The sequence below is a fragment of the Strix aluco genome, chromosome Z (genome assembly GCF_031877795.1).
Source record: "Strix aluco isolate bStrAlu1 chromosome Z, bStrAlu1.hap1, whole genome shotgun sequence".
Classification (NCBI taxonomy): Eukaryota; Metazoa; Chordata; class Aves; order Strigiformes; family Strigidae; genus Strix; species Strix aluco.
In genome coordinates this window covers 46,208,507-46,235,897 of record NC_133971.1, presented here as the reverse complement: position 1 = coordinate 46,235,897, position 27,391 = coordinate 46,208,507, and the positions used below count along the sequence as shown (strand labels likewise).

Below are 27,391 nucleotides of genomic sequence, written 5' to 3'. Positions count from 1 at the left end.
GGAACGTAAATTTTATTCACAGAACGTAAATCTCAGTCATGGTTTTCAATCTGCATGCGTGATCACAGGAAATTGATTTCAAGGAGATTTGGAAGTGTTTAACTCATTGCTCTGAGATGCAAATCCTATCTTGTACAATCATTAATGTAAAAATAGAGAAAAAAAATGGGTGACGTTTCAAGGGCTCTGCCTATACATTTTCATTTTTCAGATAGTCACAGCTCATTAAGCTTCCATTTCAAACATGGACCTGTCTGTATTGAAGCATTCAAATACAGCTGTATATGTTCCATATGTTTTAGGGCAGCTTAAAACTCTTAATGAATAATACAGTTTAAATGAAAGACATTTTTGAATATGTCTGCCACAATGTAACACACCCATGCTTATGTTCCTCCCTAAATGAGCAGGAAAACATGGTTCAAATGCTTCAGTAAACATGGCAGCACCCCTAATGTGGATGCAGTACTGAAAAGTTTTTGAAAATACATAAAAAAGATTTCTTGACTTCTGTATGTCTGCTGCATCTCACAGAGGTTTTCTTATGATTTGATCCTCTTCCTTGATACTTCACCGCTTATCACAAAACCAATCAGGTAGAAAAACTGTTGTTAAATTAAGAAATCCCATACCACAGATTCTTGCGCATGGTGCGTCAACTTAATACATGGTAGTATTAAAAATATCTCTTGAAGTGCAGCCTTTCCTAACAGAAAACAGATCTATTCTTGAACACAGATGAGCTTCCCGTGTCAATAAACACAAACTGACTCTGTTTAAAACACAGAGGAAACTGGTTAATTTCTATCTCAATAAAATTTATGAAGCAATAAAAACTCTGTAGTACAAGCTGTGTGGTTTGTTTCACTTCCTTGTCACATGAATTAATGAGGAAAATTCTTCCCTTCATTCTGTTACACAGACTCGTGCTGGAGAGGGTACCGTACACTGACCAGCAGCCCCAAGAGCCTAATTCTGATTTCCACTCCTCACCCACAATTTCGGTATAAAGTCTGTCAAGGAACATTTTAATTTCCCATTTTTGTGATGACAGTGTGAACTCAATTGCCATTACACTGTGAATTGTGCTTAATAATATAATGCAACTGACAGGGAAAAAAAAGAAAGAAATGTCATGCCTGAACCAGGGTAACTGTCACCAGATCACAGTAGTATAACCCTTCATCCTCTATGATACTGAAAATTTCAGCTAATTTAATTTTCTGCCAGCCCTGAATAGGAGTAAAAGGGAGGGAGGGGGAAGTGTGTTGAATGTCTGAATATATATGGCTGCAAGAGCAGGAGCAGAAAAGACTGATAAAGACTTTATGCATAATATTTAATCAGATTAAGTACAGCTCCTCACTGCATGTTTTATTGTCATTTACATTCTCTCTGACCACATGAAGCAAGCTGCTTCTGATGGGCCACAAAAGCAAGGCTTCTGTGAGTGTTTTGTTCTTTCTCTTCAAACCCTCCAATACATTAATTTCCTGACCTCTCTCCTAATATAAAACTACAGTTCACTCCTTACATGATCATCTTTGTCAGAACAACTTCCACTCAGACAGCAGCTAATCCACTATAGCTAATGGTTTCTGTCATGAAGGAAGCAAGTGAAATGATGCCATCATTATACCACACGGAATAATCTACATTCCTCATGTGGACCTCCCCTTTCATGAAATACCAGTGTGATGTATCAAAGCCATATAAAATCTTGTTTCCTCAGTCCTAACATGTGAATGCAGTTCCATTTAGCCAATGCATTTTTTGTTATACCCCTGGAGATTGTGGGAGTTTGCTGGGGTAGAGAGTCACCCTCCTGTAGACTGGGAGACAACTGCATGGAAAGACTGCTCCCTTGCTCTTGGTCCTCCCCACTATTTGTATAGTTGTTACCATCTTTTAACTCACCTATTTGCCTTATAAAGAGGAGTCTTTGTGTTTCAGGACACATGATCACCTGAAGATGACCATCTGAAACCACAATAGTAATTAGCAAAACCAATACTGTAATCTCCCTTATACTTTCTGTGCAATGATCACTAGCAGATTAAGGCTGCTTTGAGGAAATGATGGAGTAGAATCACACAGGATATGGGCATTTCATCAGGAAAAGGCTGCAGCACTGATAGAGAAAGGGTGCCAGTGGGGAAAAGGTCAGACCTCCTTATGGCCCCACCCATGGGTTCCTGTTGATGGATCGTGTGTCTGAGCAGCAGTCAACCAAACGCAGTAACAACAGATGCCACAACAAGAAGTTTGTAACACTTCAGGAAGGTGTGAAAGGAATGACAGTTGGCCGCCTTTCTCAAATCTTTGGCAGAAGCCTCTCTCCTCACCCAGAAGGCAGCCGAGGCTGTGGCACCTTTTCCTCAGTTTCACTGTGTTCAGAGGTTCTACCAATGATCTTTGGGTATTTAAGTCAACTAGTTACTTAGATTACAGAGGCTGGGTTTCTTTCTCATGGAACCTCCTCTGTGACAAGAGACAGAAAAGAGTACTAGAGATGAAGATAAAAGACCATATATTTGTTTTAACTGTTAAGGGACACAAGAACATGGAGGTCTTTCCACCTCTTTTGGGAACTGAACAAAAGTAGGACTGTTCTGGATGAAGAGCTTCTCCAAACGTAATTTTGAGAAAATGTTTAAGTGAGCTATGAAAACTCCACAGAAGGGGGACACCTTGCTTTTGAAACCAAGAATACCAGTGGAGACTTGAGGACTGCAGATTTAATAAGGAACTGATATATTCTTCTTAACAAAGATCTGAAACCACCTAAAATAGCTACCAGACTACTCAAAAAAGAGACTAAACTAGGTTTTTAATGAATGTCCATGGAAAATATTTGTAGTGGCTATGTCTTTTTCCCTCCACCATATTACTGACAGCCCTCATCCAGTTAGCATCTTCCTTATGAGAAGCCACCTTTTTCTTTGGAGAGTCCAATGCACTACGCACAAGCAGAAACAACCTCTTTTTAGTAGGAAACCTTTTGGGGATAGGCAAATAAAAAGGCTGCTTGGTGAACTGAATCCGATTCCAAGGAATTCCAAGGCTTGAGGATACAGAAGAGTTATACCAAAGGAAACCCACATCAGGTTTTCGTTGTCTCTTTCCAGCTGACGGGATTGGTAGGCTGGTAGAAATCTGTGTCTAGATAAAACTGCTTTGAACTTATTTTTCTGATTCTACCATCTCACCTGTCCTGTCTAGAGAGTGTAGCAGGAACAATCAAATGTGAGGTTGTTATTGGCTGAAGATCTCTTCTTCAAGGCCTTCTCAGTGGGAGATTACTAAAGTCACTGGCAAAAAGGTTCATGGTTAGATAGTCAAATAGGTAAAGACTGTTCTTTGACAAACTATATGGCTGACAAACTGAGAAATTCATATGAGATCTTTAGACTTCATAAAACTTCAAGGGAGTGCAAGGGAGGACTGCAGAAAGAACCCTAATGAATGATGAATCAAAGAGAACATGGTTGGTAAAGCTCGCTATTACTCTGTCACAGTAAAGTTAGCTGTAAGGAAAACAACACAAAACTAGGAAAATCTTAAATACTATTACTGATAGGTTGTAGAAAATAATGAGGAAGGAATAAGAAAAATGGAAATACTAAGAATTAAATTCTGTCTCTTCATGGCTGGCCACCAACTGTCTTATAGATGCCATAAATAAAATATATCTGGTCAGAATATCTTTGAGACCTTGAAGAGATTTTTTTTTTTTCCTTCTCTCCAAGCAAAACTCAGCATACAACCAATACCCCTCAAAGAAACAAACAAAAATGCTAATACATATTTACTGCTGGAAAAATATTCCACTGAATATAGTTTGAAAACTGAAGGAGAGAAGCAGTATATCTTTATTACTCTTCAAACTGAAACCAACAGCTGTCCTCACAGAAGGAAAATGAATGTTATTTATGTGCCTCACTCAGACTCAACGGTATTCTTGGATCTCAATATGCTGTACTATGTTTATAACACTGCCTTCCCTTATTCCTCATATGACAGCTTTAAAAGATTACATTACAGAAAAGCAAAGGTTACTGGAGAACTGTCCTTCAAAATTATGAGATATTTACTAGCTAGGTATTGGTATGAAAAATTAAAGCTTAAAACAAGCACAGGGGTAACAAAGAGGACCTGCACACTCTTCTTTTTCCTTCAGCTGTATAGATTCAGCAGTTGGCCTCTTCATTACTAGGCTGTCCATAGCAGAGTTGTTCTCTATTTCATATTTGGTTCCCATGAGCCCTTGATTAATAGCTGTCTGCTATAATTTGTATATAGCCCTGGTTTGGGCAGGAAAATTTCCTTTTTATTGCCATTTTTGATTACTTCACTAATGCTATTCAACTAATGTTAAATCTAAAAAAACTAAAGGTGACACACCATGTCCTAAAATCTTCTAGGAAATCCCTGTGTGAGAAGTAAAAAACCAACCAAATCAATTATGAACTATCCTGCTTGTAGAAACACTGAACTGTAGAGCTGAGAGGACTTCAATAAGTTGTACAGTCCACCCCCCTACTTCTGAAGCAGTATCAGCCTCTGCCCTGAAAAATGTTTGGATAGATTTTCCTCTTATGGAGGACTCCACAAGCTGCTAGACAACCTACTCCACAGCCCCATTATCCCTGCTGTTAGAAATACTCTTCAAATGTCTCACTTGAATATTTCTTGCCACAACTTGAGATCATTATTTCCTATACTTTCTACCATGGTCACAAAGAACAGACCAACCTGTGATAAATAGGATCTCATCTGACTTAACGCTCTCCCCAAACCAACCCCAAAACAAAACAAAAAACCCAAACAAAAAAATTCTAAATCAATTAATTTCAGTTTTGTGATATACTTTCTAACCTATGCTGTAAGGTTATTTTCTAACCTATGCTGACCTTCTTGAGTCAAGACTTGGGTTTAAATAGAGCTGGGGGCAAAATAGAAACTAATTAAATCCTGTGATTAGGAACATAATGCTATTTACTAGTCTATTTCCACCAAACATGTATTTCCTGCATAAATGCACTGTGGCTGACCCAGACTTTCTGTCATAAACACCTTATACTACAGCAGCAGTTAAGTATTACATATTTTTCAAAAAGTATTTCAAGGAACGGGTGTGGAGGGTAGGTTGTTAAGGACCAAGAGGAAGGACTGTTGTACTGCTATTTTTGCACTGCTTAGAATAGAAGCCTCTTGTGAGGTCTTCTAAAACAACAATTCAGCAGAAAACTAAGGCTGAAGTCACTGATTCAGCCCCTATAAGACTTTTTTCAGAAAGGCAGCCTTCAATGAACCCATTTTAAATGTTTCTCACCGCCCTCCCCAGTTATTCTTATATAAAAACTTTCCCTCCCAACCCTTTCTCTTTGGAAATTTGGTAACCATAGTTTCTGTGTCCTGCTGAGACTTGATATGTAGAGCTGTATTCTACCTGCTATTAAGCTGCTGATAGCAGTGTTTCTGTTGCAATTTATGAGAAATGTCAGTTGAAGGCAGAGAGTATTGTACACACTATATTTTCCCAGCTGGATACCTCCGTGAACAGAAAGCAAAACCATGAATACACATGCATCATACGTCTGGGGGAGGGGAGGAAAGAGACTGCAGGAAAAAAAAGGCTGCAGGTTAGATGTGATGTTGGGTGGTCTAAAGCTCGTAGAAAATGAACACATATACGGGAAGATACCTCTAACATTATTAGAAAACACTAGAGGTTCTTAATGCAGTCCTTGATGCTACATCACCAATACAAAGACCCCTCTGTACACTCCTCAGATGCATCTTTCCCTTACACATATAAACTGAATTGTTGCATTTTGAAAACTGTCACATTCACGTTTCTCTGACCCAGGCCTTCAGGTTCTTATTTAATGTTTAGCAGGAAGACATTTTAATCCTGAATACAGTTTAGCCATTTTATCATTAATTATACCTGAGGATCTTTGGAGGATTTCCCACCCCACCCCCTTTTTTTTCCCTTCCTCCCCCTCCCCCCTTCAGTAGAATGGAAACCAAGTCACCAAGCCCCGCAAATATAATCGTGTCTCATCACGCTTTTTAACAGCAGTTTACTTACCTTAATGATATCATATAGCAATACATTTGTTTGTGAAAGTATTCTAGCCTTTCCTCGATAACAAGGATAGCACTTTTCTGCATCACACTGACAGCTGAAGGTAATAGAATTTACAAGAGAGGAACTGAAGTCCAATTCAGCAAGCAGTTAATAGGAATTAAACCAAAATGTTGGTTCTGTCTCCTAAAAACATCATGGGACCATGGTTTTTTCTACACAGAAAGTATTGAAGATTACAATAGAAAGTATTCACCAAAGATTACTACTCTTCCAGCACTGTCTCTCTGCAGATCAGAGTTCCATGGCCATGACCTTCTCTCCAGGGAGTAATGAATTGAACTGAAAGTTTTCAGGCAAATAGTTTAACAAATCCTGTAATTTATGTCTACTTCACATTCCATGCTATACAGAAGCATTCACCTATCAGTGAGGAACTACTCCAGGTGTAAAAGTCACCAGTAAAGAAGAGACAGATTATCACAGCAGCAAAATGATTCATTATGGATCGCATGTTGCTCAAAATTCATATGTGCCTCATCAAAAGTTATCAACTCTTGTCACTAGGAACTAGCTTCCAAATTTGCAATTCACCTTCGTCATTCCCCAAATCACCTCCTCCATTAGAAGCACAGAACTGAAAATAATGAAAATCCCAAACCTACCAAAGTTAAAATGCTCACAGTCAAAATGAGGATAGAGCCAATTACCATTTAAATAACAACATGAAACTCTTTGAAGGCCTTTTGATCTCGAAGATTCAAATGCTGAACAGTGAGAACCTAAATTCTTTAAATTTCTAGGGAAAAAGCTACAAAAAAAGAACTATGACCCAGGCTGTCAGTCATGTGCTTAAGTCCATAGCATTTTTTACTGTTAAATGTAGGTCTCTTGGCATGTAATTAGTGGTGATGTCATCATCAACACCACAGTTAATAAATGCTTAAATAACTCTTTTTTTGCAGGTCATTCTGGTGTGGAGGTGCAGGGAGTAGCAAGAAGGAAAGGGGAGACAGACCAAGGTGAAACATGAGTTGTATTTTTCATCTTTCTCCCTGCGGAACATTAAATTTAAGTTTTCCAACTTTTGATCAACTCACATGTAGTTGTTAGTACGGATTTTGCAAATCTGAATGCCCTGTTAATTTTAAATACGAAATAGTGTAAGGTCATATGGCATTAAAAATCTCATTTGAGTAGAACTGCAAACCCTGTGCCTTTTGAGTGGAAAAGGCAAACAATAAAACTGTACTGAACTGCAGTTGAAATTTCTGTCATTGTTTGATCCTTTCTCTGGAGACCTGTGAAGGAATGATGCTTTGAAAAGTGATTTAGCCTTTGACAGCCTATGGAGTTTGCTGATGTCACACTTCCTAACTGACACAACACAGGGTCTGGATGGCGCATTGCTACATTTGTTTTACAAGTGCACATTTCACAGGAAACCAATAATTAATTTCCCAAAGACTTACAGGCATACATTTCCAAAAAGGGAAAAATAAAACTGTTACATATCCACACAAATCAAAATTTACAGAATTGTGGCAGCCAGCCAGCAAAACTACTCCAGGTCTGCTTTCCCATCTGCTTGGCCTGTTAACTGAAGGAAAATAAAATCAAATTGCTCCTTCTGCAACTAATTCTCAAAAGAACTCCCTAAAAAACAACTTCCATGACACAATATTAATAATGCAGACGCGTTACGTCAGTAAACTTCCTAGCACTGTGCAATGTAGACATAATAGCTCAGAAATGGGTATCAAGACAAGAAAAGTTCCCTCCTTCTCTAGCATTGAAAAGGCGCTGTGCCAAGCCACTACTGCTGATCACAAAACAGACCTCTCTTGATTCTTCAGCAAACTAAGCTCTCCAGCAGATAAACTTGGCCAAATTTTGATGTAGTGTGTGATGCTACCCCCTCCTGTACAATTGTGACAGCCCTTTGCTTGAGGCTATAGCCCTTGGAGCAAGAAGGGTGGAAACAAATGTGTGTCAGATCCTTGGTCACCTGCAAGCACAGCATTAATATAAATGAAACAAGCGCTGGTTTATGCAGGTTTGTGAACTTGCTGGCACTGGGGGAGCACACACAATCCCTGCTGTTGCCTCTGCTAAATGGGAGGTAACTTACACAGATCAACTGGCTGAGCAGTTGAGGTCAATGACGCCTTCAGCTATTTGTCTCCTGAACCCTGACAAGTGATTTTCAGTTTATGGCAGTGTACCATGTCAAAATCATTACTTTTTCTTTTAACCTATAAATTAAAAACCTGTAGTAAAGACTTGCACAGCTTTTGTCTGTCTACCACTGCAATGGCATACAGTAATTAATATACTACAGGTTTCTACTTCACAGATGAAAAAATAATTTGACTAGGAGCAGTTTCAACAGCTGCCATAAATCAGCCCACTCTCAAGAGTTCAACTCAAGAGTTATTGTGTCTATTGTGCATCTTAAGGTTCAAAGAAAGATTATTCATGCATTCATTCATAGCCAAGAATGTATCCCAGCAATGAAATTTACCCTTCAAAGCTGACCCAAGCTTAACCACTGGATTGACTAAATAATTTAATTGCTCAATGATATGCTATATCCCTTCTCTGAAGACTGTATTTTTGGTGAATTGAGCTAGGTTTGTACCAGTGGTATGTTAATGGCACATATTCTGAAACTGTAAGCAGCTGCAGTCCACAAACATTGCCAAACTGAATAACAGGAATGCAAACAAATCTCCCGGTGCACAGTTAGGGTTTTTTTAAGTATTTAAAAATTCTAGGGTTACAAAATTACTTTTGTGGAAGAAAGAGGCAGAAAATAGATGAAAGCAAAGCTGTTATTTACAGAGAGCCCCTAATAACTGAGTAACATTGCCAGTGGAAGAACATTAATTCTGTCACCTCCTTTTCATACCCATCAATTTATTTTCATTTCTGCGGAAAAGGTTTCTGTGTCTAGATGTAACCATGAAAAGAACAGCGAGTGTTCTCCTCACATACTAGAAAGTCTGATGAGTCCCAGAGTAACTTCTCCTCGCCTGTTAGGAGAAGCTATCCCATGCAGCTAATTCAGTCAACATTCCAGCCTTTCCTGACTACACTAAGCCAATACAGCTAGACTGAAGATTAAAGAGAATGGAAACAATTACATTGTGTGTTACTGCCAAGGATGCAAAGACTCTAAATCTCCTTGAAGCTGAAAACAAATTAGCAGCTTTGCCTGCATCAAGCTGTCTGTCCAAATGGAGGTTTCTTTTCACAACAGCATTAGTAACTGTGGCCTTGAGGATAACACTTTGGGGATAGAGAAACATTTTCTCTAAATTATTTCCTGTCACTTGCTTGTCTAGACCAACAGAACCATTTGTAACTCAATCACCACCCATTGCCTTGAAGCACAACCAAGCACAGATTTACTCCCTCCCCATAAGTGTCCTGGTCCCTCCCTTATTTTCACTAATTTTATGTGCCACTTGCATGGGCAGAATCAAAATGAGAAGAAATGGCATTAGCATTCTGGTTCATGTTTCATAAAAATGCACCATCAGTTGGTAAATCTGAACCTCTGTGCCACCTTTAATCTTCATCTGAGAGAGAAACTGCCTGTCAGTTCTTGCGGAAAAACCTCCAGACGGGGTATCATGAAATAAATTACTAAAATGCTACACAACTTCATTCCCACTGTCAATAGGAAGGTGTTTGCAGGGGAGGTGTAGTCATTCAAAATGTGTTTCAAGTCCACTGGCATCTGCAGTCTCCCTGGTCAGCAAAAAGCCATACCTCGGTATAACTTGAGCAGTTGAGGTCATCAGAACTTCAAGTGCTGGAGAACGGAAAATTTAAAGAAACCAGTCTGTGCAGCTTTTGGGACATGCACGCACAAAACCTAGGAGACAACTCTCAAATAAGATGTGAAGATTTGTTGTGGGAAGTTTCCAAAAGAACTAGACTGAAGAAAATGCATGCAGTTCAATGAATGCCACCTCTCACATGCTGGATCAGAGGAAGTCAGAAGCACAGTGGAGATCTCTTAGCCTTCCACCAGGACTTGTGAGGAGAACTTTGTTTTTCTCTGTCCATCAGAACTATGTTTGAACACCTTCCCAACTGAATCTGCTTCTAACAAACCCTGACTAGCCAGTTTAATGAGAAACAAACTACCGTGTCATTATGTTTCAAACCCAAGATCTTTTACCCCCACTTTAAGTAGCTCTCCAGTCTGGAAGAAATGGGGCCTACCTGGGGTTTGCAAAAAATTGGTGAAGTTGTAAAAGCTCAGACACCGGCTACTGTCAAAGAACTAAACTATACTGCCACTTACGAGACACACAGGTCTGACATGATTAAAAATACTGAATTCTTAATTTTTATAAAACTGTCATGAAAAACTTTTTCTTTCCTTTATACAGCATCAGAGAAATGACTTTTTTAGGTGCATGCAGACTATGCTGAAATGTCATCCTCTCTTTCAGAATTCAACAAAAATTATCTGATTTTCTTTAAGTAACAGAATCACAGAATCAGAGGATCATTCAGGTTGGAAAAGACCCTTGGGATCATCGAGTCCAACCATCAGCCCTACTCTACAAAGTTCTCCCCTACACCATATCCCCCAACATCTCATCTAAATGACCCTTAAACACATCCAGGGATGGTGACCCCACCCCCTCCCTGGGCAGCCCATTCCACTGTCTGACCACTCTTTCTGTGAAAAATTTTTTCCTAATGTCCAGTCTAAACCGTCCCTGTTGCAGTTTAAATTAGCGATAGCTAATTACTTGTGAGAAGAGACCAGCACCAACCTCTCTACAATGTCTTTCAGGTAGTTGTAGAGAGTGATGAGGTCTCCCCTTAGCCTTCTCTTCCTCAAACTAAACAGTCCCAGCTCCTTCAATCGCTCCTCATAGGATTTATTCTCCAGGCCCTTCACCAGCTTCATTGACCTCCTCTACACTCACTCCAGCACCTCGATATCTCTCTGGTATTGAGGTGCTCAAAACTGGACACAATACTCCAGCTGTGGCCTCACCAGTGCAGAGTACAGGGGGACTATCACCTCCCTACTTCTGCTGGTCACACTATTTCTAATGCAAGCCAGGATGCCGTTGGCTTTCTTGGCCACCTGGGCACACTGCCGGCTCGTGTTCAGCTGCCTGTCAGTGAGAACCCCCAGATCCTTCTCTTCCAGACAGCTCTCCAGCCACACCTCCCCAAGCCTGTAGCGATGCATGGGGTTGTTGTGGCCCAAGTGCAGGATCTGGCACTTGGCCTTGTTGAAGCTCATCCCGTTAACGTTGGCCCACCGATCCAATCTATCCAAGTCTCTCTGTAGAGCCTCCCTATCCTCATGTAGATCGACACTCCCGCTTAACTTGGTGTCATCTGCGAACTTACTGATGATACACTCTATGTCCTTATCAAGATCATCAATAAAGATGTTAAACAGAAATGGTGCCAACACTGAGCCCTGAGGAACACCACTTGTGACCGGCCGCCAGCTGGATTTAGCTCCATTGACCACCACTCTCTGGGACCGTCCATCCAGCCAGTGCTTGACCCAGCAGACCATTCGCTCATCCAGGCCATGGGCAGCCAGTTTTTCTATGAGAATTCTATGGGGAACTGTGTCAAATGCTTTTCGAAAATCCAGGTAGACAATATCCACAGCTTTTCCCTCATCCAATAGTCGGGTCATCTTGTCATAGAAGAAGTTCAGGTTTGTCAGGTAGGACCTGCCTTTCATAAACCCATGCTGACTAGGCCTGATCCCCTGGTTGTCCATTATATGACTTTTAATGGCACTCGAGATGACCTGCTCCATGACCTTCCCTGGCACCGAGGTCAGACTGACAGCTCTATAGTTTCCTGGATCCTCCTTTCTGCCTCTCTTGTAGATGGGTGTCACATTTGCCTCCAGTCCAATGGGACCTCCCCAGTTAGCCATGACTTCAGGTAAATCATGGAAAGCGGCTTGGTGAGCACATCTGCCAACTCTTTCAGCACTCTTGGGTGTAACCCATCCGCTCCCACAGACTTGTGTGCATCCAACAGACTTGTGTGCATCTAACAAACATTAGTAGCTTCCACTGACCTTACTTCAGGTTGTACTGCCTCTAAATACAGGTGTCTAGCTTGGAATTGTTGCAACCTGGGAACAATTTTGTATTTTTTGTTGTGGGGTTTTTTTTTTTTTTTTTAATTGCTCAGCCTTGTAACCAGTCATACTTCTTACTCTGAAGCTAAATGAAGTCTACCAACAGGCAGCGGTTCTTCTGGATGAAATTGGCTTGGATGCAGACAAACTTCTCAAGAAGCAAATATTAATTAATTGCAAAACTTCATCAGGAATGACAGACAGAATCTACAGTCATAACAGGACTTCAATAAAATTGTAGAGAATAATGTAAAAAGTAAGCTTTTTTAAAGAATATGTAACACACATTAGAAGTCATACTCTGGTAAAAGTTGATATCAGTTTATCTCCTCCCTAAGGAAAACAGCTCCTTTTAGTGAAACGTGAAACTCTTCTGTTTCTAAAATCTCCCAACTAGAGGGGGTCACATAGCCTCAGGCTTTAAAAGATCCACAAAAGCCAGCTTTATATGAATGAAATGTTAAGAAGTACAGGTTCAGTCACTGTAGGGGAAAGTAAACACACAGTAAAACGTAATTACTTGTTTCAACCTACTTAAATGCAGAAGTTTTAAGCGACTGGCGGGGGAAAAAAAAACCCAAACACCCCTAGATTAACGGAAGATTGATCTGGAACTGCCCCAGCATGAAACCAATTCTCTACAACACCTGTCCTCAGTGTTAGGGAATGGCTTCAGAATTACCATCTACTGATAACTAACTTCCGTTCCATTTTATTAATGGAGATCTTTATACTATTGGCTAGCTCACTTCAGAAAAAGCAAATGGCCTGATCTGCCTGTTAACACCCATACAGAAAGAACAGCAAAACTCAAAACATCACTTAAATACACTAAAATATCACCCTAAGCAAAGCCCTAATAAACTTCCCAACTCAGCTTAACAAGTAACTGACATCTGTTTAAAAAAAAAAAAAAAAAAGAGTAGGGGAAAAGAAGGCTTTTCTTACAATATTCCTTTTTATTCTGATTAAATCTTTAACAAGGGTAGTAAATTCTGCCCTTAAAAATTAATTCTATGGCTTTTATTTCCACAGCTATATCCCCTTAAAAATACTTTTTAATTACAGCTAGTAACTACAAACCCATGTTCATTTTGACGGACACAGAAGTATTTCTGTTTTAGCTGTTACTCCTTTAAAACAAAACAAAACAAAACCAAACACCAAAATACCCCCCCAAAACCCCCCAGAATTAAAGCAAAGTGGTCTAATACTGGCCTTTTGTTTTTTATACCAGATGTTTTCAGGTTTTTTCCCCCTAGATCTCATGGCATTTGTGGATATAAAATTGATGAAACTCAATTGTGGTTTCCATTGCAACACTAGCTTTAGTAAAGCTAGACCTAGTTTTTCAATCTAAACCAAGAAAGCTATTTCCCTTGAACTTTTCTTTTTTTGTAGTGTCTTCACCCTCAACCTCTACCTTTCCTGTCTCCCTCTTTTAGAACAAAAATATAAACTGTAATCTTTTAGTAACCCTGAAGGCCAAAGAACTCTTCACTGTTCAGAATTTTTAAGTTGAGGTTTTCTTTCTGCTTTTTAGATTGCCTCTTGTCACCAAGAGTTCCAGACTAGTAGCTAGTTACTACCACATCAGTAATAACTGGAAAGAATTATGAATATGCCCTCAGGTGACAAAATGTAAGTTTCTACTGATTCTAAAAAATGAAAAGCTAGATGTTAGGCTAGCCACTGATCTTATACAGGCAAGTTAGTCCCAATGCCAAAAGCAGCTTTCCATTACGTAGCCTATAATACAGGGGGAAAAAAAAAAATTATTAAATTGATATTAATCTATATTAGTGAAAATGTAGAGTCCAGCAATGGAAAGAAGCTCTCATTCACCACTGCAGAAGACCAGCAATACTTAGGAGTGTAACAAAACTGGAAGACCACAGCTTGTCCTAACTAGTTAACCTATGTACAAAATTAGAGTGACTGTGAGACATCTTTAAGTGGTTTAATCCCTGAACCACATCAGTTAAAGATACCATTTCAGTTGTGCTTTCATTCTTTACTCCTGTGGCATTTATTTAGTAAGAAAACACTTGCACACATACACACTTTCTTCATTAGCAGTCATCTCTCCCCCCTGCTATCTGCAAATCCAAACACCACATGTTGCAAGTATTTTGTACTGGAATGGTCTCACTTCTAAGTAATCTGCTGCTATTGAGATTTTGCTTTTGAGCAGTAGATGCTCAAAACTGTTGCTTTTCTTAAAGCAACTCCTCAGTGTTCATAACCTCACTGCTTGAGCAGACTCAGTTTCACATTCAAGTAGCTCCAAGCAAATGTTTCCAATCTCAATTATTCTCCTTCCTTTTTCTGTGCACCCTCCCTGCCCCCATATGCCTGTTTGTAAAAAGGGATGATTTTCTGTGTATGAACAAGCAGCACAGGGAGTCTTCCTCTGTAGCAGTCTGGCAGTATACAGCTTTTTATGTAAGCACTGTCTGGAATTTATTAAGTTTTTTCATTCTCTGGTTTGGGTTATACCAAGAGACTTCTCACAGAGCTGTAAAATGTGGCATTTGCCAGGTCCCTTTAGATAAGCTAGCTATTACTACCCTGGCTAAATAAGATACTGCAGATATTTTTGGTCAGTTACTGCAACTGTACTGTGGCTATGCTCTGTTTAGCATTACATCTGTACCTGTAAGAATGAAGCAAGAAGTCAAGCACTAGACAGTAAACAAATCATGCATCCCTACATGCAAAGAGATGTACAGCCTTTCTGAACAAACTGTGGGACTAGCACTAGTTAGACCCTGCAGTGTGAATATGTCCAAGGACGAATGCTGACATTTAAATACCAAATTTAACATTTAACAGCATCTTTCACAAACTTCCTGAGTGCTTTTCTTCCAGTGGTGGTCGTCAGACTTCAAAAATCTTCAGAAGCAATAGTGTTGGGAAGGAAGAGAAGGGGTGATGAATTAGCTTGACTTTGCTGCATTAAGAAAGTCTGGAAATCAGCAGTGGTTCTGTTTTCACCTCTTTTTTTTTTTTTTTTTCCTCTTACAGATCTTCACTAATGTGTGATGCTTTCCATCACCTACACAAACAGCTTTAAACTTAAATTAGTGTTTAAATGAATGACTAATTGAACATTTCTGGGAAAAGGAGTGCTAGTGCTTTGTAAAAGAATCAGAATTAAACTCAAGATGTCAAAATATCTCCCATCTGACATATAATCTGCCACCAGGGAACATCCATAACCTATTTTGCATGTCTCCTTATCCACTGTTTGCTGTGAACAAAGAGCCTGCAAAGGTTTGGTTATCATAGCCCAGCTGATTCATGGCAACTCATTAAAGTCACATCAACTCAACCATGTACACCTGGTTCATAAGAGCCAGTCCCAATGGTTTAAAATCACTTTAGGGAGCTTCTCTAGATACATGGGGGTTTGGCTCTAAAATTACGATTTGCCTAATTTATTTTAGATGAAAACAGTATCAAATAGACTACAAGTAGTTGTCTAATTGGGAAGTCGTGTGTGCCAGTGTTTCATGAGGAGCAGCTGAGGCAACTGGGGTTGCTTAGCCTGGAGAAAAGGATGCTGAGGGGAGACCTTACTGCTCTACAACTCCCTGAAAAGAGGTTTAGCAAGGGGGATGTCAGTCTGTTCTCCCAAGTAGCAACTGATGAGAGGAAATGACCTCAAGTTGTGCCAGGGGAGGTTTAGATTGGATATTAGGAAAAATTTCTTCACTGAAAAGGCTATCATGCATTGGAACAGGCTGCCAAGTGAAGTGGTTGAGTCACCTTCCCTGGAGGTATTTAAAAGATGGGTAGATGTGGCACTTAAGAGACATGGTTTAGTGGTGGACTTGACAGTGCTGGGTTTATAGTTGATCTTGATGATCTTGAAGTTTTTTTCCAATGTAGATGATTCTGTGATTCACAGTTCCCTTTTTGTTCTCTCAGCACAAACACGTTGTGTTATAGCAATAAAATGTATCAAAAATTAAATTACTGGTATACTGGCTTTGACTAAGCAGTCCATCTAGCCCACTCCTTGCCTCTAACACTGGCCAGCACCACATGTTTCAAGCAAGAAATAGCCCAGAAGCCAGTTACAGGACAATGTCAGAATTTACAGAAAAGGGAAAACATAACCTCCATTTTTAAAAAGGGAAAAAAGAAGGACCTGGGGAACTACAGGTCAGTCAGTCTCACTTCTGTGCCCAGCAAGATTACAGAGCGGATCCTCCTAGAAACTATACTAGGGCACATGGAAGACAAGGAGGTGATGGGTTGAAACCAGCATGGCCTCACTAAGGGCAAAACGTGACTGATGTATTTGGTTGTCTTCTGTGATGGGGTTACAGTGCTAGTGAACAAGGGAAGAGCACCTGACACCATTTACCTGGACTTGTGCAAAGCATTTGACACTTTCCCGCACAACATCCTTGTCCCTAAATTGAAGAGACATGGATTTGATGGATGGACCACTTGGTGAATAAGGAATTGGGCTGGATGGTCACACTCCCAAGAGTTGTGGTCAGTGGCTTGATGTCCAAGTGGAGAGCAGTGACGAGTGGCGTTCCTCAAGGGACAGTATTGGGACCAGTGCTGTTTAACATCTTTGTTGGAGACATGGACAGTGGGACTGAGTCAGCCCCAGCAAGTTTTCTGATGACACCAAGCTGTGTGGTGTGCACAACACACTGGAGGGAAGGGATGTGCCATCCAGAGGGACCCTGACAGGCTTGAAGGTGGGCCTGTGTGAACCTCATGAAGTTCAACAAGGCCAAGTGCAGGGTCCTGCACATGGGTCGGGGCAATCCCAAGTACAAATACAGGCTGGGCAATGAGTGGATTGAGAGCAGCGCTGCAGAGAAGGACTTGGGGGTGTTGGTTGACAAGAAGCTCAACAAGACCCAGAAATGTGCATTTGCAGCCCAGAAAGCCAACCTTATCCTGGGCTGCATCAAAAGAAGCATGACCAACAGGTCAAGGGAGGTGATTGCCCTCCTCTACTCTGCTCTCGTGAGACCCCACCTGCAGTACTGCATTCAGCTCTGGGGCCCCCAACATATGAAGGACATGGACCTGTTGGAGTGAGTCCAGAGGAAGGCCATGAAGATGATCAGAGGGCTGGAGTACCTCCCCTATGAGGACAGGCTGAGAGAGTTGGGATTGTTCCGCCTGAAGAGGGCTCTGGGGAGACCTTACAGCAGCCTTCCAGTACTTAGAGGGCACCTACAAGAAATCTGGAGAGGGACTTTTTATAAGGGCATGTAGAGATAGGACAAGGGGTAATGGCTTTAAATGGAAAAAGGGTAGATTTAGATTAGCTATAAGGAAGAAGTTCTTCACTGTGAAGGTGTTGAGTCACTGGAACAGGTTGCCCAGAGAGGTTGTGGATGCCCCATCCCTGGAAGTGTTCAAGGCCAGACTGGAGGGAGCTCTGAGCAACCTGATCTAGTGGAAGGTGTCCCTACCTGTAACAGGGGGGTTGGAACTAGATGATCTTTAAGGTCCCTTCCAACCCAAACCATTCTGTGATTCTATGATTATGTCCCTAAACAAGCACATACACTGATAAGGTCAGGCAAACTGCTGAGATCATCAAAAAGGCTCCTCAGACCCAACAAACTTTAGTGTATGTACAGCTAAATCCCTCTCACAGTTCGAGTCCTGTAACGTTAAACTCTTAAAATTTTTCCCAGATAGTCTGTGTACATCCCAAAGTACAATATCCCAAACTCCTTTTGTAAAGTAGGTAGAACTTCCATAAACTACAAACATTTTTATTTCCCATTGTGAGATATAGCCCATTTCTCTTTTGCTACGTAACACGTACTAGGTGTCAGACTCCAAGTGTCTTAGATAATATAATGAAATAGTTGAGGTCTATGAAGAATCACCTGTCTCAGGCTTCCTTAAATCCACTAATTTACTGGGTCTGATATCACAGACTAGAAAGAAGAAAAACTAAACACTATATCTCAAAGTATAAACAGATGCATAATTTTTTCTGAACAGATGACATTTTGATGCTGGCTGACATTCATACTGGTTAGCAGATGACTCACATGACAGTAGAAAATAGCTGGACTTTTGGTGTTCTCTTAATGTAGCTAGCCAAAAAAAACCCTACCTTCTCCACAAACCGCTTCTCTATAACACGGACATAACAAAGCCTGAATTTTGAGCAAGGGATATGTTTATGCTCCTATCCACTGTCTTTCAATTCTGAACTGAACATGGTGGTCAACAATACCAAACCATTGCTTCCTGAACCCAGCAAGTCAATGGTCTACATCACACAGAAAGGACGGAATATAAATGCACCAATCTGAAAGCTTACCTGTTTTTTACAACTGTATCACTTGGTTTGATAAAGGATATTACCTCTCTCTATAAACCTTGCCTGAGCTCAAGAAAACAGTGTGATTTAATCATGTTTATCTGAATTTCTATGAATTATTGTAATGTTGATAAAACAGATTTTTTTAAAAAAATCTCTAATTCCTCAATTTGTTTACTTACATATTTGACATGGCTTTCAACATTACAAGTTCCATCGTTTAATCATGTATTTGTCAAAGTGGGAAAATGTGGTTGTTAAAGCACAAAAATTGCTAGGGGGAATCAGAGGCAGTCAAAGACAACTTCTCATTCTTCTAATTCTATTTCTATAGACACACACCCTTACTTATATACACATGTACAAACACATAGATAACCATTTTAAAACATACTGTTCTTTTAAAACAGTTCTTGCAAAACTAACACCACATAGTAAGGCAGGGAGGAATCCACATCAGCTCTGTGCAGCAGACATGTTTTCAAAACAACACCTATGCATACTAGCTGCAAACGTGGCAGGCTGGAAAACCCATATACAACAAGTACCAGCATGCTTCTTTGTCTTCTAAGTGTTCTCCTTTCTACTGAAAATTTCTGCAAAATAATGTCAGAACTGATAAATTTGGAATACCCTGGAGATGATCCCATGAGATTTCTGAGATCCAGCATATCCCTATTTCTTAGATTTGACAACTAGTCTCCAGTTACAAAAATCAGCAAGCTAACCCTGATAAGAGGACACTTTAAAAAATGCAGCTCATTTCCCCATTATTCGTTATTTAACAACAGCAAGTTGTGCCCAAACTGCACAAAGAGGAAGAATGTCAGTGTAGCAATGTGAGAACTCCAACACCACATGTAGACAGCTTGTTCTGCACAAAAAGGGAGCAAGGTGACGGATGGCTGTCTCCTACACAGTTTTCAAGCAAACGAGACATCATCAGAACTACTGCTTCCCACAACTAAACACAGACACTACTACTAGGTGCAGAACCAAAAACAGGACATGACCCAGAGCAATTGCATGTAAGAAACTAAACAAAAAAGCAAGTTCTAAGCAATTTAGAAAGTTGGTTAGTGGTTTCCCTTTTTTCTGAGTCATTTTTATTTCCTCGAGGCAGTAAGAAACAATTACTGCTCTCTTCAAAACTGTTTTCCCAGAAGATACACAATTTAGCAAGTACCTGATTCTAGATAAAACCTACTTCTCAGTATAGACATACAGAATTTTCGCAGCGGTTTCCCAGATTATCAGAAGAACCAACTGAACAGAACAATACATTCCAATAACTACTGTTACTGGATGGTAGCTTCTGGTGTCAAATATCTGCACTGACTGCTCACTTTCAGGCTGATGTGCCGGTAACCATTTCCCATTCCACTACTACAGGGTACATCAGCTAGTTCCTTCAATATTCTTTTCTACAGCCATTATCAAGTCATATCCAAACTTATGCAGATGAAAATATCTAAAGCATACATATGTAGAAATTAAACACTACACAACTTAGCAGTGCAACTGAGAAATGCCCACATGATAACCAGCAGTCTCAATCAATTATATGAGTAACCAGCTACGGTTAGTTTCAAAGCCCTGTAATAAAATGTGACAGACTTCAGATGCCAGCTTCCCTGTACACGTCTTAAGACTGAAACACTCTGGGAAAAATGGTCTGATTTATTAAATCTGCTGATCAAGTCAACTGAAATTGATTGGCATGGAATAAATGTAAAGAGCTGTAGCAACAATGCTTTCTTTCATCAGCCAGAGTTTTCTCGGAAAGCCAGTGCTGCTTTTTCCCCTCCTTTGCAGTGATTATCTTAAAAATATGACTAATAAAATCAAACATCATCCTTTTTCTGACCTTGAAGAACAAATGCCACAGAGTATGACAACTTGTTTAACATTCCTAAAAGAAAATGGGTTATTTCAGATACCAAAAACCTTCAAAAGATGAATTCTCAAGTATACGCCTCCTCTATAAAGCATATATTACATAATGAGTTCTACATAAACTATCGGATTTCATCTTTCTCTACTCACTCTACTATTCTTATTATAATAACTGTGATCACCACATTTCTTCTGTATTTGCATTCCCATAGCTAGCTGGTGCAGCATATGAATGCTGCTCAGCAGCACATTTGGTTCATAGTTCCAATATGCCATAGAATACGGAGACATCCTACAAGCCTATTCTAATCACCTCACAACTCATCTTACAGAGTGGCTAAATCAGATACATATCAATTCAAAAATCTCAAAACACAAACCAAGGTCAGAAATTTTCATTCCTTAGCTTTTTAGAATTGTTTTACGTTAAAAAGCTGACGGATATATAGACAGCTAGATAGATGTCAGTTTGCATGTGTGTTTTAGTAGGTTTTGGAAAGCACTGAAGGGGGTGAATATGAAAGAAACATATGGGCATCACAAAATAAATTTGTATTTCAGTTGGTCATTCTGAACATCAAGATGGTTTTAGATGTCACCAATTACAAAGATTTCAGTTAAAGTATTCTGGATTTACATCAATTTAGGAAAGGTCATGTTCTGACCTAATTAAAGTCAAAATCATAACAGGAGGAAATGAGTATCTGATAATCTTCTGTCTGTTAAAGATAAATAGAAGACCCATCTGCACCCTGTTTTCTAAAATTTGGCAGAAATGGCTTCATGCAAGCTGCTATATAGCTGCTTTCATGAACATGTCAGAAAATTTGAAAACAGCTAAATATATACATATATGTGTGCCCCAGATGTCAAAACTTAATTAAAATGCAAAAATGATCATTAGGAACTCATTTTTCATAATACAGTGTTGATTGTGAACACTGGGAAAACCAGAGTAAAATTTGTTATTTTCTTCAGTCAGCAGAGTCTGAAACAGTAAAACACAGCACAGTACAGACCATACAATATAAAATCATATCAATTCTCTTCAGTCTCTTAAGCTACATTCCAGCTATACTTCTAGAGTTTTCTAAAATCCCATTTTATCTATTATTGTAGTCACTCATAGCTGTAGTGTTGTCAAACAGTATTTGTAAAGCTGTGAAAACATGCACATTCAAAAGAGTTTCACTCAAACATGCTGTCACTGAACTCGTGAGTTGTTTCAGAAAATTGTTTTAGACAAACTGGGAAAATGTTAAGGGAGTTAATTTCTATTAACTAACAAGAATTTTTAAACCAGTAAATGCTGAGAAACTGGTAAATGGAATGTCATCCTGACCAAAATGCACTTTTTTAATACTTCCATTTCTGGTGCCAAACCTTTAACAAGGCAGGCTTCTTAAATTCAGTGGGGGTCAGAAGTTTAGTTTATTCAGCAAGAATAACACTATTAACAGCTACTGCTCTTTCATGTCAACACAGTTAACGCCCACACATTCCAACTCTGGTTAATACAGTCCAGTCAAGGGAGATTGGAGCTGCTAAGAGCAGTCATCTCTGCAGGGATATTTTAAAACAGAATTTATACTGTGCTTTAAAAACAATCTAAAAGGATCAATCTACCTTATGAATCTGCTGTAGACATAAACAGAGAGAAAGATGGATGGATGAAAGAATATAAAAGCAAGTAAATCTGACTCTCTATTGATTTTTGAGAGGACAGTGTAGAGCACTTTGGTGAGATCTTATATATCACTGCAAAGGACCAAATGCTGTTGCACGTATGCCTGAAGGATGTCAGGATTTATCATGAAGCAATGCACTGCGGTATTCTTTCATTATATCCTTTTATAAATAATCTGGTTTTCACTGTTGAGGGAGGTAGATCACTAAAAAATAATCCTCAAAACAAACATAAGAACAATCACAGGAAGACTCTCAAGCAGCTGTAACTGGAGAAAACCATTACTATTAAATCAAAAATTGCAGAACTTTAGTGTATACATGCAATATTTTTGGCATTAACAGGAAAAAGCTGGTATTTTAATAACGAGCTTTTGAAAACCAAAAAGGAAAAATCTGCATATCACAGTGTAATCCTCTTCCTACTTCCTTTGTTCTAAATCATAGCAAATCAACGTTTAGTATTACCCAAAGCTCTCCAGCGTTCCTACTTGGCCAAATGCCTTCAAAGGATATTAAAGAAATCGCTCTGGTTTAGATAGCATTTCTTCACCAGATGGAACACTTCTCTTAGAGCAAGAATGCTTTCCTCTTAAAAGTATGTTTCAAATAACCAAAATGCAAACAATAATCACATCAAACTGAATTTCTGTTGGGTCTCTGGGGCTTCTATTGTTACGTAATGATGGCATTTTTGATCATAGTGTCTGAATTCCAATATTCAGCTTTCTAAGTTTTCATCTAAACTATTAATTTATCCACTCCCATCATGTATACCCCCCTCATGATGCACATTTAAATAGCACATTTATGCTATTCTGTTACGTATTTCATTATATATTTTTCTCAATATATATTCTCAATATTTCTCAATATGCTTTACTCAATATAGCAATAGGAAACAATTCTATTGTTAAATGGGGTTACATGGTAGGTCATTTGGGAAATAGTTGCTTAAATAATAAAAAACCTGCCATTTCTTTTTAAAAGAAAAACTCATTAGCTGAGCTATAAAGCTGTGACTACCATGGTACATAATGGTGTCCCAATAACTAGCAAGCCCTTAGTTAGCACCCAGGCAGATACAGCAAAGTCTCCTCCTTGTTAACATATCTCACAGACAAACCTAATGGAAAAAACAGTTTACCTTCTTCAGTTTCATGCCACACAATTCCTTCCAAGTTCACGCTGGTCCCAGGCTCACAGGGTCCAAGGCATTCGGGTTCTGTTACTACTCCAACCTCGCAAGTATTTACACCCACTGAACGAGTCCGTACCAAAAGCTGCTCGACTGGTGCTGCAATATTGGATGAAGATGGGGAAAAGTAGGAAGGCAGAATCTGAGGTGTGATACTGCTGGAAATCGGAGGTGGAGGTGCAGGCACTGTAAACAGGGGATCAACCTGAAAACAACAGACAAACTTACTATAATGGTGCTGTGAGATTTAAAAAAAAGATAAATTTAAAAAAGAAAGTCCAGTTTGCTGAGACTGCATTTATGTATGCAGGGATTTGCTGTTTCATGGGTATTTTCAATCTTAAGAGTTTAATTTTTTTTTACATCAGCCCAAATGCTACACATGAAAAATTAAGTACAAAATTATGTACCGTGCTAAACAAAGCAAATTGGTAAGTTTCTACAAGACTATTCCCTATTGTCATAGACTTTTAGTATGAAATAAACTTTAAAAACAAGGATTAAGGCCACTTTCTTCTTCGATCTGACAAAGAATAATTTGTGGATGGAAATTAATTTTGCAAACTGGGAACTTCATTCTTCTGTTTAAAGAAAAACATATAAAAACAGCACAAAGATATAGAAATGCCTTTTTTTAATCTGCATCATAGAGAAATTAGCACTTGGAACAATTCTAATATCCATATGGCATCAAATATAATCTCTTGTAATCCAATCATTTAAAATACATTAGGATCACCCACCTAACAGCTTACAAATAACATTTACATCTTTCTACTTGACATAACAGATGAGAACTTTTACAAGAATCTATCCAAACAATCTAATTCTGTGATTCTGTAATTTCTCAGGGTTTCCAAAATGCATACTTGGAAGAATACAACCTGCCAGACAATTAGTCTGCACACAGACAATTCACACAGAGACAATATCTCTATATGAACTGAAGACGTTATCTTTCCCATATGACTTCCAATTTACTAGTAGGAGATTTTCTGTATACAGATTTGGCCTGAGGGTTCTCAGTACTTTGCTGTGGCCATAAGGTCCTTTGTCGCATAAAGACAGCTATATGAGGATATGAGTGGGCACACTTATGTTTATTTGGCCCACTGGATCATAGGTATCACACCAATAAATCATTCTTCAATGATTTTTACAAAATGGCTGCTTTCTAGCTGCTTTCAAATAGATGATCAAACGTCTATGTTGTTTTTAATTTTGGACCCCATAAGACAACTCAACAGTAAATATATAATGACTCACTGTACCTTGTCATCTAGGTTTCATTCAAATGGATCTTAATGTAGATCAAAGTTAACTCTGCTTTCTTTTAAGGCCAAGTTGGAAGATAAGGATACAAAGAGAATAAAGGACTAAAGAGTATTATCTTTGTATTATATATCCTTTGTATCACAGATCAGCTCACTTCATCACATGGCCACTTTTCATAATGAGAAAATAAAATGGAAATCTAAAATTAAAAATAACTTTTAAAAAATTGTAACAATTGTTACAGTTGGCCTTTGTAATGATTCTTTTGCTTTGAGCATCATTCATACATACAAACTGAGAGCCAACACTTTTAATTGTGCACACAAACCTTAAGTGTGCTCAATATTTAACAAAAATATTTTGTATGATCTTTGTATGATCAGCCTGGATTCTGATCTCAATTACCCTAGAACTAGGGAGGAGAGAGGAAGGACCTATAACCACATTCTTATCCAAACTCTTCGTAATTTGGGGGGGGATCTTGTTATTTAGGACTTAAATAATCATCAGGTTAGAGATAGAACAAAGTAAAAAAAAAAACAACAACCACAAAAAAAACCCCGAAGCAAAATACGAATACTAAAAAGCATCCATTAGGAGTAAAAACCTGCTAATACCAGCAAAACTCAACTGAGTAAAGCAGAGTTCCTGTGGCATAAAAACAATGCAGTCAAGCAATGATATCTCTATTCTTCTCTTTCTGCCGTTGCAATTGCAGAGTTCAAGCACAGGCAAGAATGCTTTGCAGAGCAGACTTGAATGCACATAGGCAAGTAGTCAAGTGAATTATCAACTGGCCCCCAACAGCAGCTGTTACTTGCAATATCTAATAGTAAGCATAACATAAAACAGTAACCGTGTATGCCTAGTATAGGGGGACACTGATTCTACACTATACAGATTCTGGCTGTCTGATGCCAAGTGGAGGCAAACATTTGGATGGCACAGAGCCCTGCTCCCTAGCACTGGCTGCATAATGGGGCTCTGTCAATGAAACGGGGTCAATATGTACCCCAGGCATAATTTAAAGGAGTTCTTAATGTATCTTACTTCAAGCCAGAAGAGAACCAGAATCTCTAACTGCCAGGGAGATGGAGCCTAGTGCTTAAGAAAAGCTAAGCCACATCCCTTTATAAAACCAAGAAATGCTGATGAATGGCCTGATAGTTTACATGGTGTTTTGCAAAGCAGTGCAAAACCTTCTACTATACATTCAACAGCATTCTTCCATAAAATATACTCATCACAAAGCCAGAGATAAAACAAAATGTTTGCTATTATCATACTAAACTAGCCAATGTTTTAAATGAACATAGACTAAATTGGCAAAGGTGTCTTCCATCTTCCAAGTATTATAAATAGTGAGGGTGAGCTAAAGAAAGCAAGGATCTGACAGGGTACCTTACTGAATTCTTTGTTACAAATATTTGCACTCAGTTCTGGTTTATTTAGAGCTGCTAATAAATGTTCATGTTTTCCACTAGAAACACACAGGACAAGGCCACAGAGTGGCTATTTCAGTAAAAGGGGCTGTTGCTCTGTAAATTAAAATGCTAAGCCTTTGGCCGAGAATTAAGTGGACATTTACTGTCTCTGAAGTTCATTGCACAAATATGACCTTACTCACAAGAAAAAAATATGCTAAGCTTAAACACTGCTCTAGTTTTCCACATTTTAAAATGATCCCATCTTGTTTGATAATCGTAACGTCAGCACAGCAAAGTGGTGGTTCTCAGCAATCATCGTGGTGACACAATTGCTTTCATGAATTCTCCAAAGGGCACTGATGTAAGCTATTAGAAGCAAAGAGAGAGGCAGGAAGGCCGCCATCTCCAGTGGAAAAAAGGCACATAAGACTAACATCTGGTGGTGGCAGTCTGTCAAACTGAGGAAAGTTAATGTCAAGAACAGATGCTCTGCAGTTTCTCACTGTTATTTTTGCATGATTATTCCCAGGTGTTGGCGCATACTGAGCAGTAGCCTTGGTGTTTATCACATGAGAGATTCCAATATGAGAATGAAAATCTAAATCTGAGGAAGGTTATTTACATAGATGCTCTCTTTATACACATAGTCAAAGGGCTCAAAAAAAGACAAATATTCAAGCAATATTTTCTTCATTCACCTAATTCCAAGAGCTTCTGAGAGCTGATTAGTGACAAAGACTACAAAGCTGGGGTGTTATTCATGGCAGCTTTCCACTGCCAAGTGTTTGATTGTATCAGAGAGCTATGGCTCTTAGTAGTAGAAAGCTCACAGAAAATGAAGAATGCCTGCCAAGCAATGTAGTCAGTGCTCCATGGAACACTCCTCTATCTGAACATGACAAATAAAAAATATTTTGGCAGCTGCATAACATTAGTCAGTATGAGGAACAGCACATGAAAGAGAGAAGAAATATTATCCTAACTAGAAATAGGCAAGACTTTCTAATAAGCAGGGTTCTCCTTCAGTTACTCAGGCAATTTACATGCTGGAATTAAGTTCTGCTCATCAAAACTCATCCTCCTGATGAAGTGCAAGCTTCTAAAATTATGTCTGAAAAGCAGCATTTTGTATCCTTTGTACACAATTTCCTGACAACCAGGAGAGATTCCAGTGGGTAATGCCAAGCTCACAGAAGGTACACAGATTTGAGGGGACTTTCCAGATAAGAATGCCCAACATCATGCTGTTTCAATCAGCCATATCATATTCCCATTCCTGTAGAAATGGGAGAATTTTAAGACTTAATGGGACAGAGTCTCTCACATAGTCCTGTGGAAAACT

At 39.1% G+C, this 27,391-nt stretch overlaps 1 protein-coding gene across 3 annotated transcripts in view; it reads right to left on the bottom strand.

The window, feature by feature from the left end:
* ZNF608 (zinc finger protein 608) overlaps positions 1-27,391 on the bottom strand; it is a 90,821-nt gene that overhangs the window by 24,128 nt on the left and 39,302 nt on the right. For all 3 annotated transcript variants that reach the window (XM_074813198.1, XM_074813197.1, XM_074813199.1), the window contains one exon: positions 23,297-23,552. In XM_074813198.1, the coding sequence (XP_074669299.1) occupies positions 23,297-23,552 (256 nt within the window). The remainder of the gene's footprint in view (positions 1-23,296; positions 23,553-27,391) is intronic.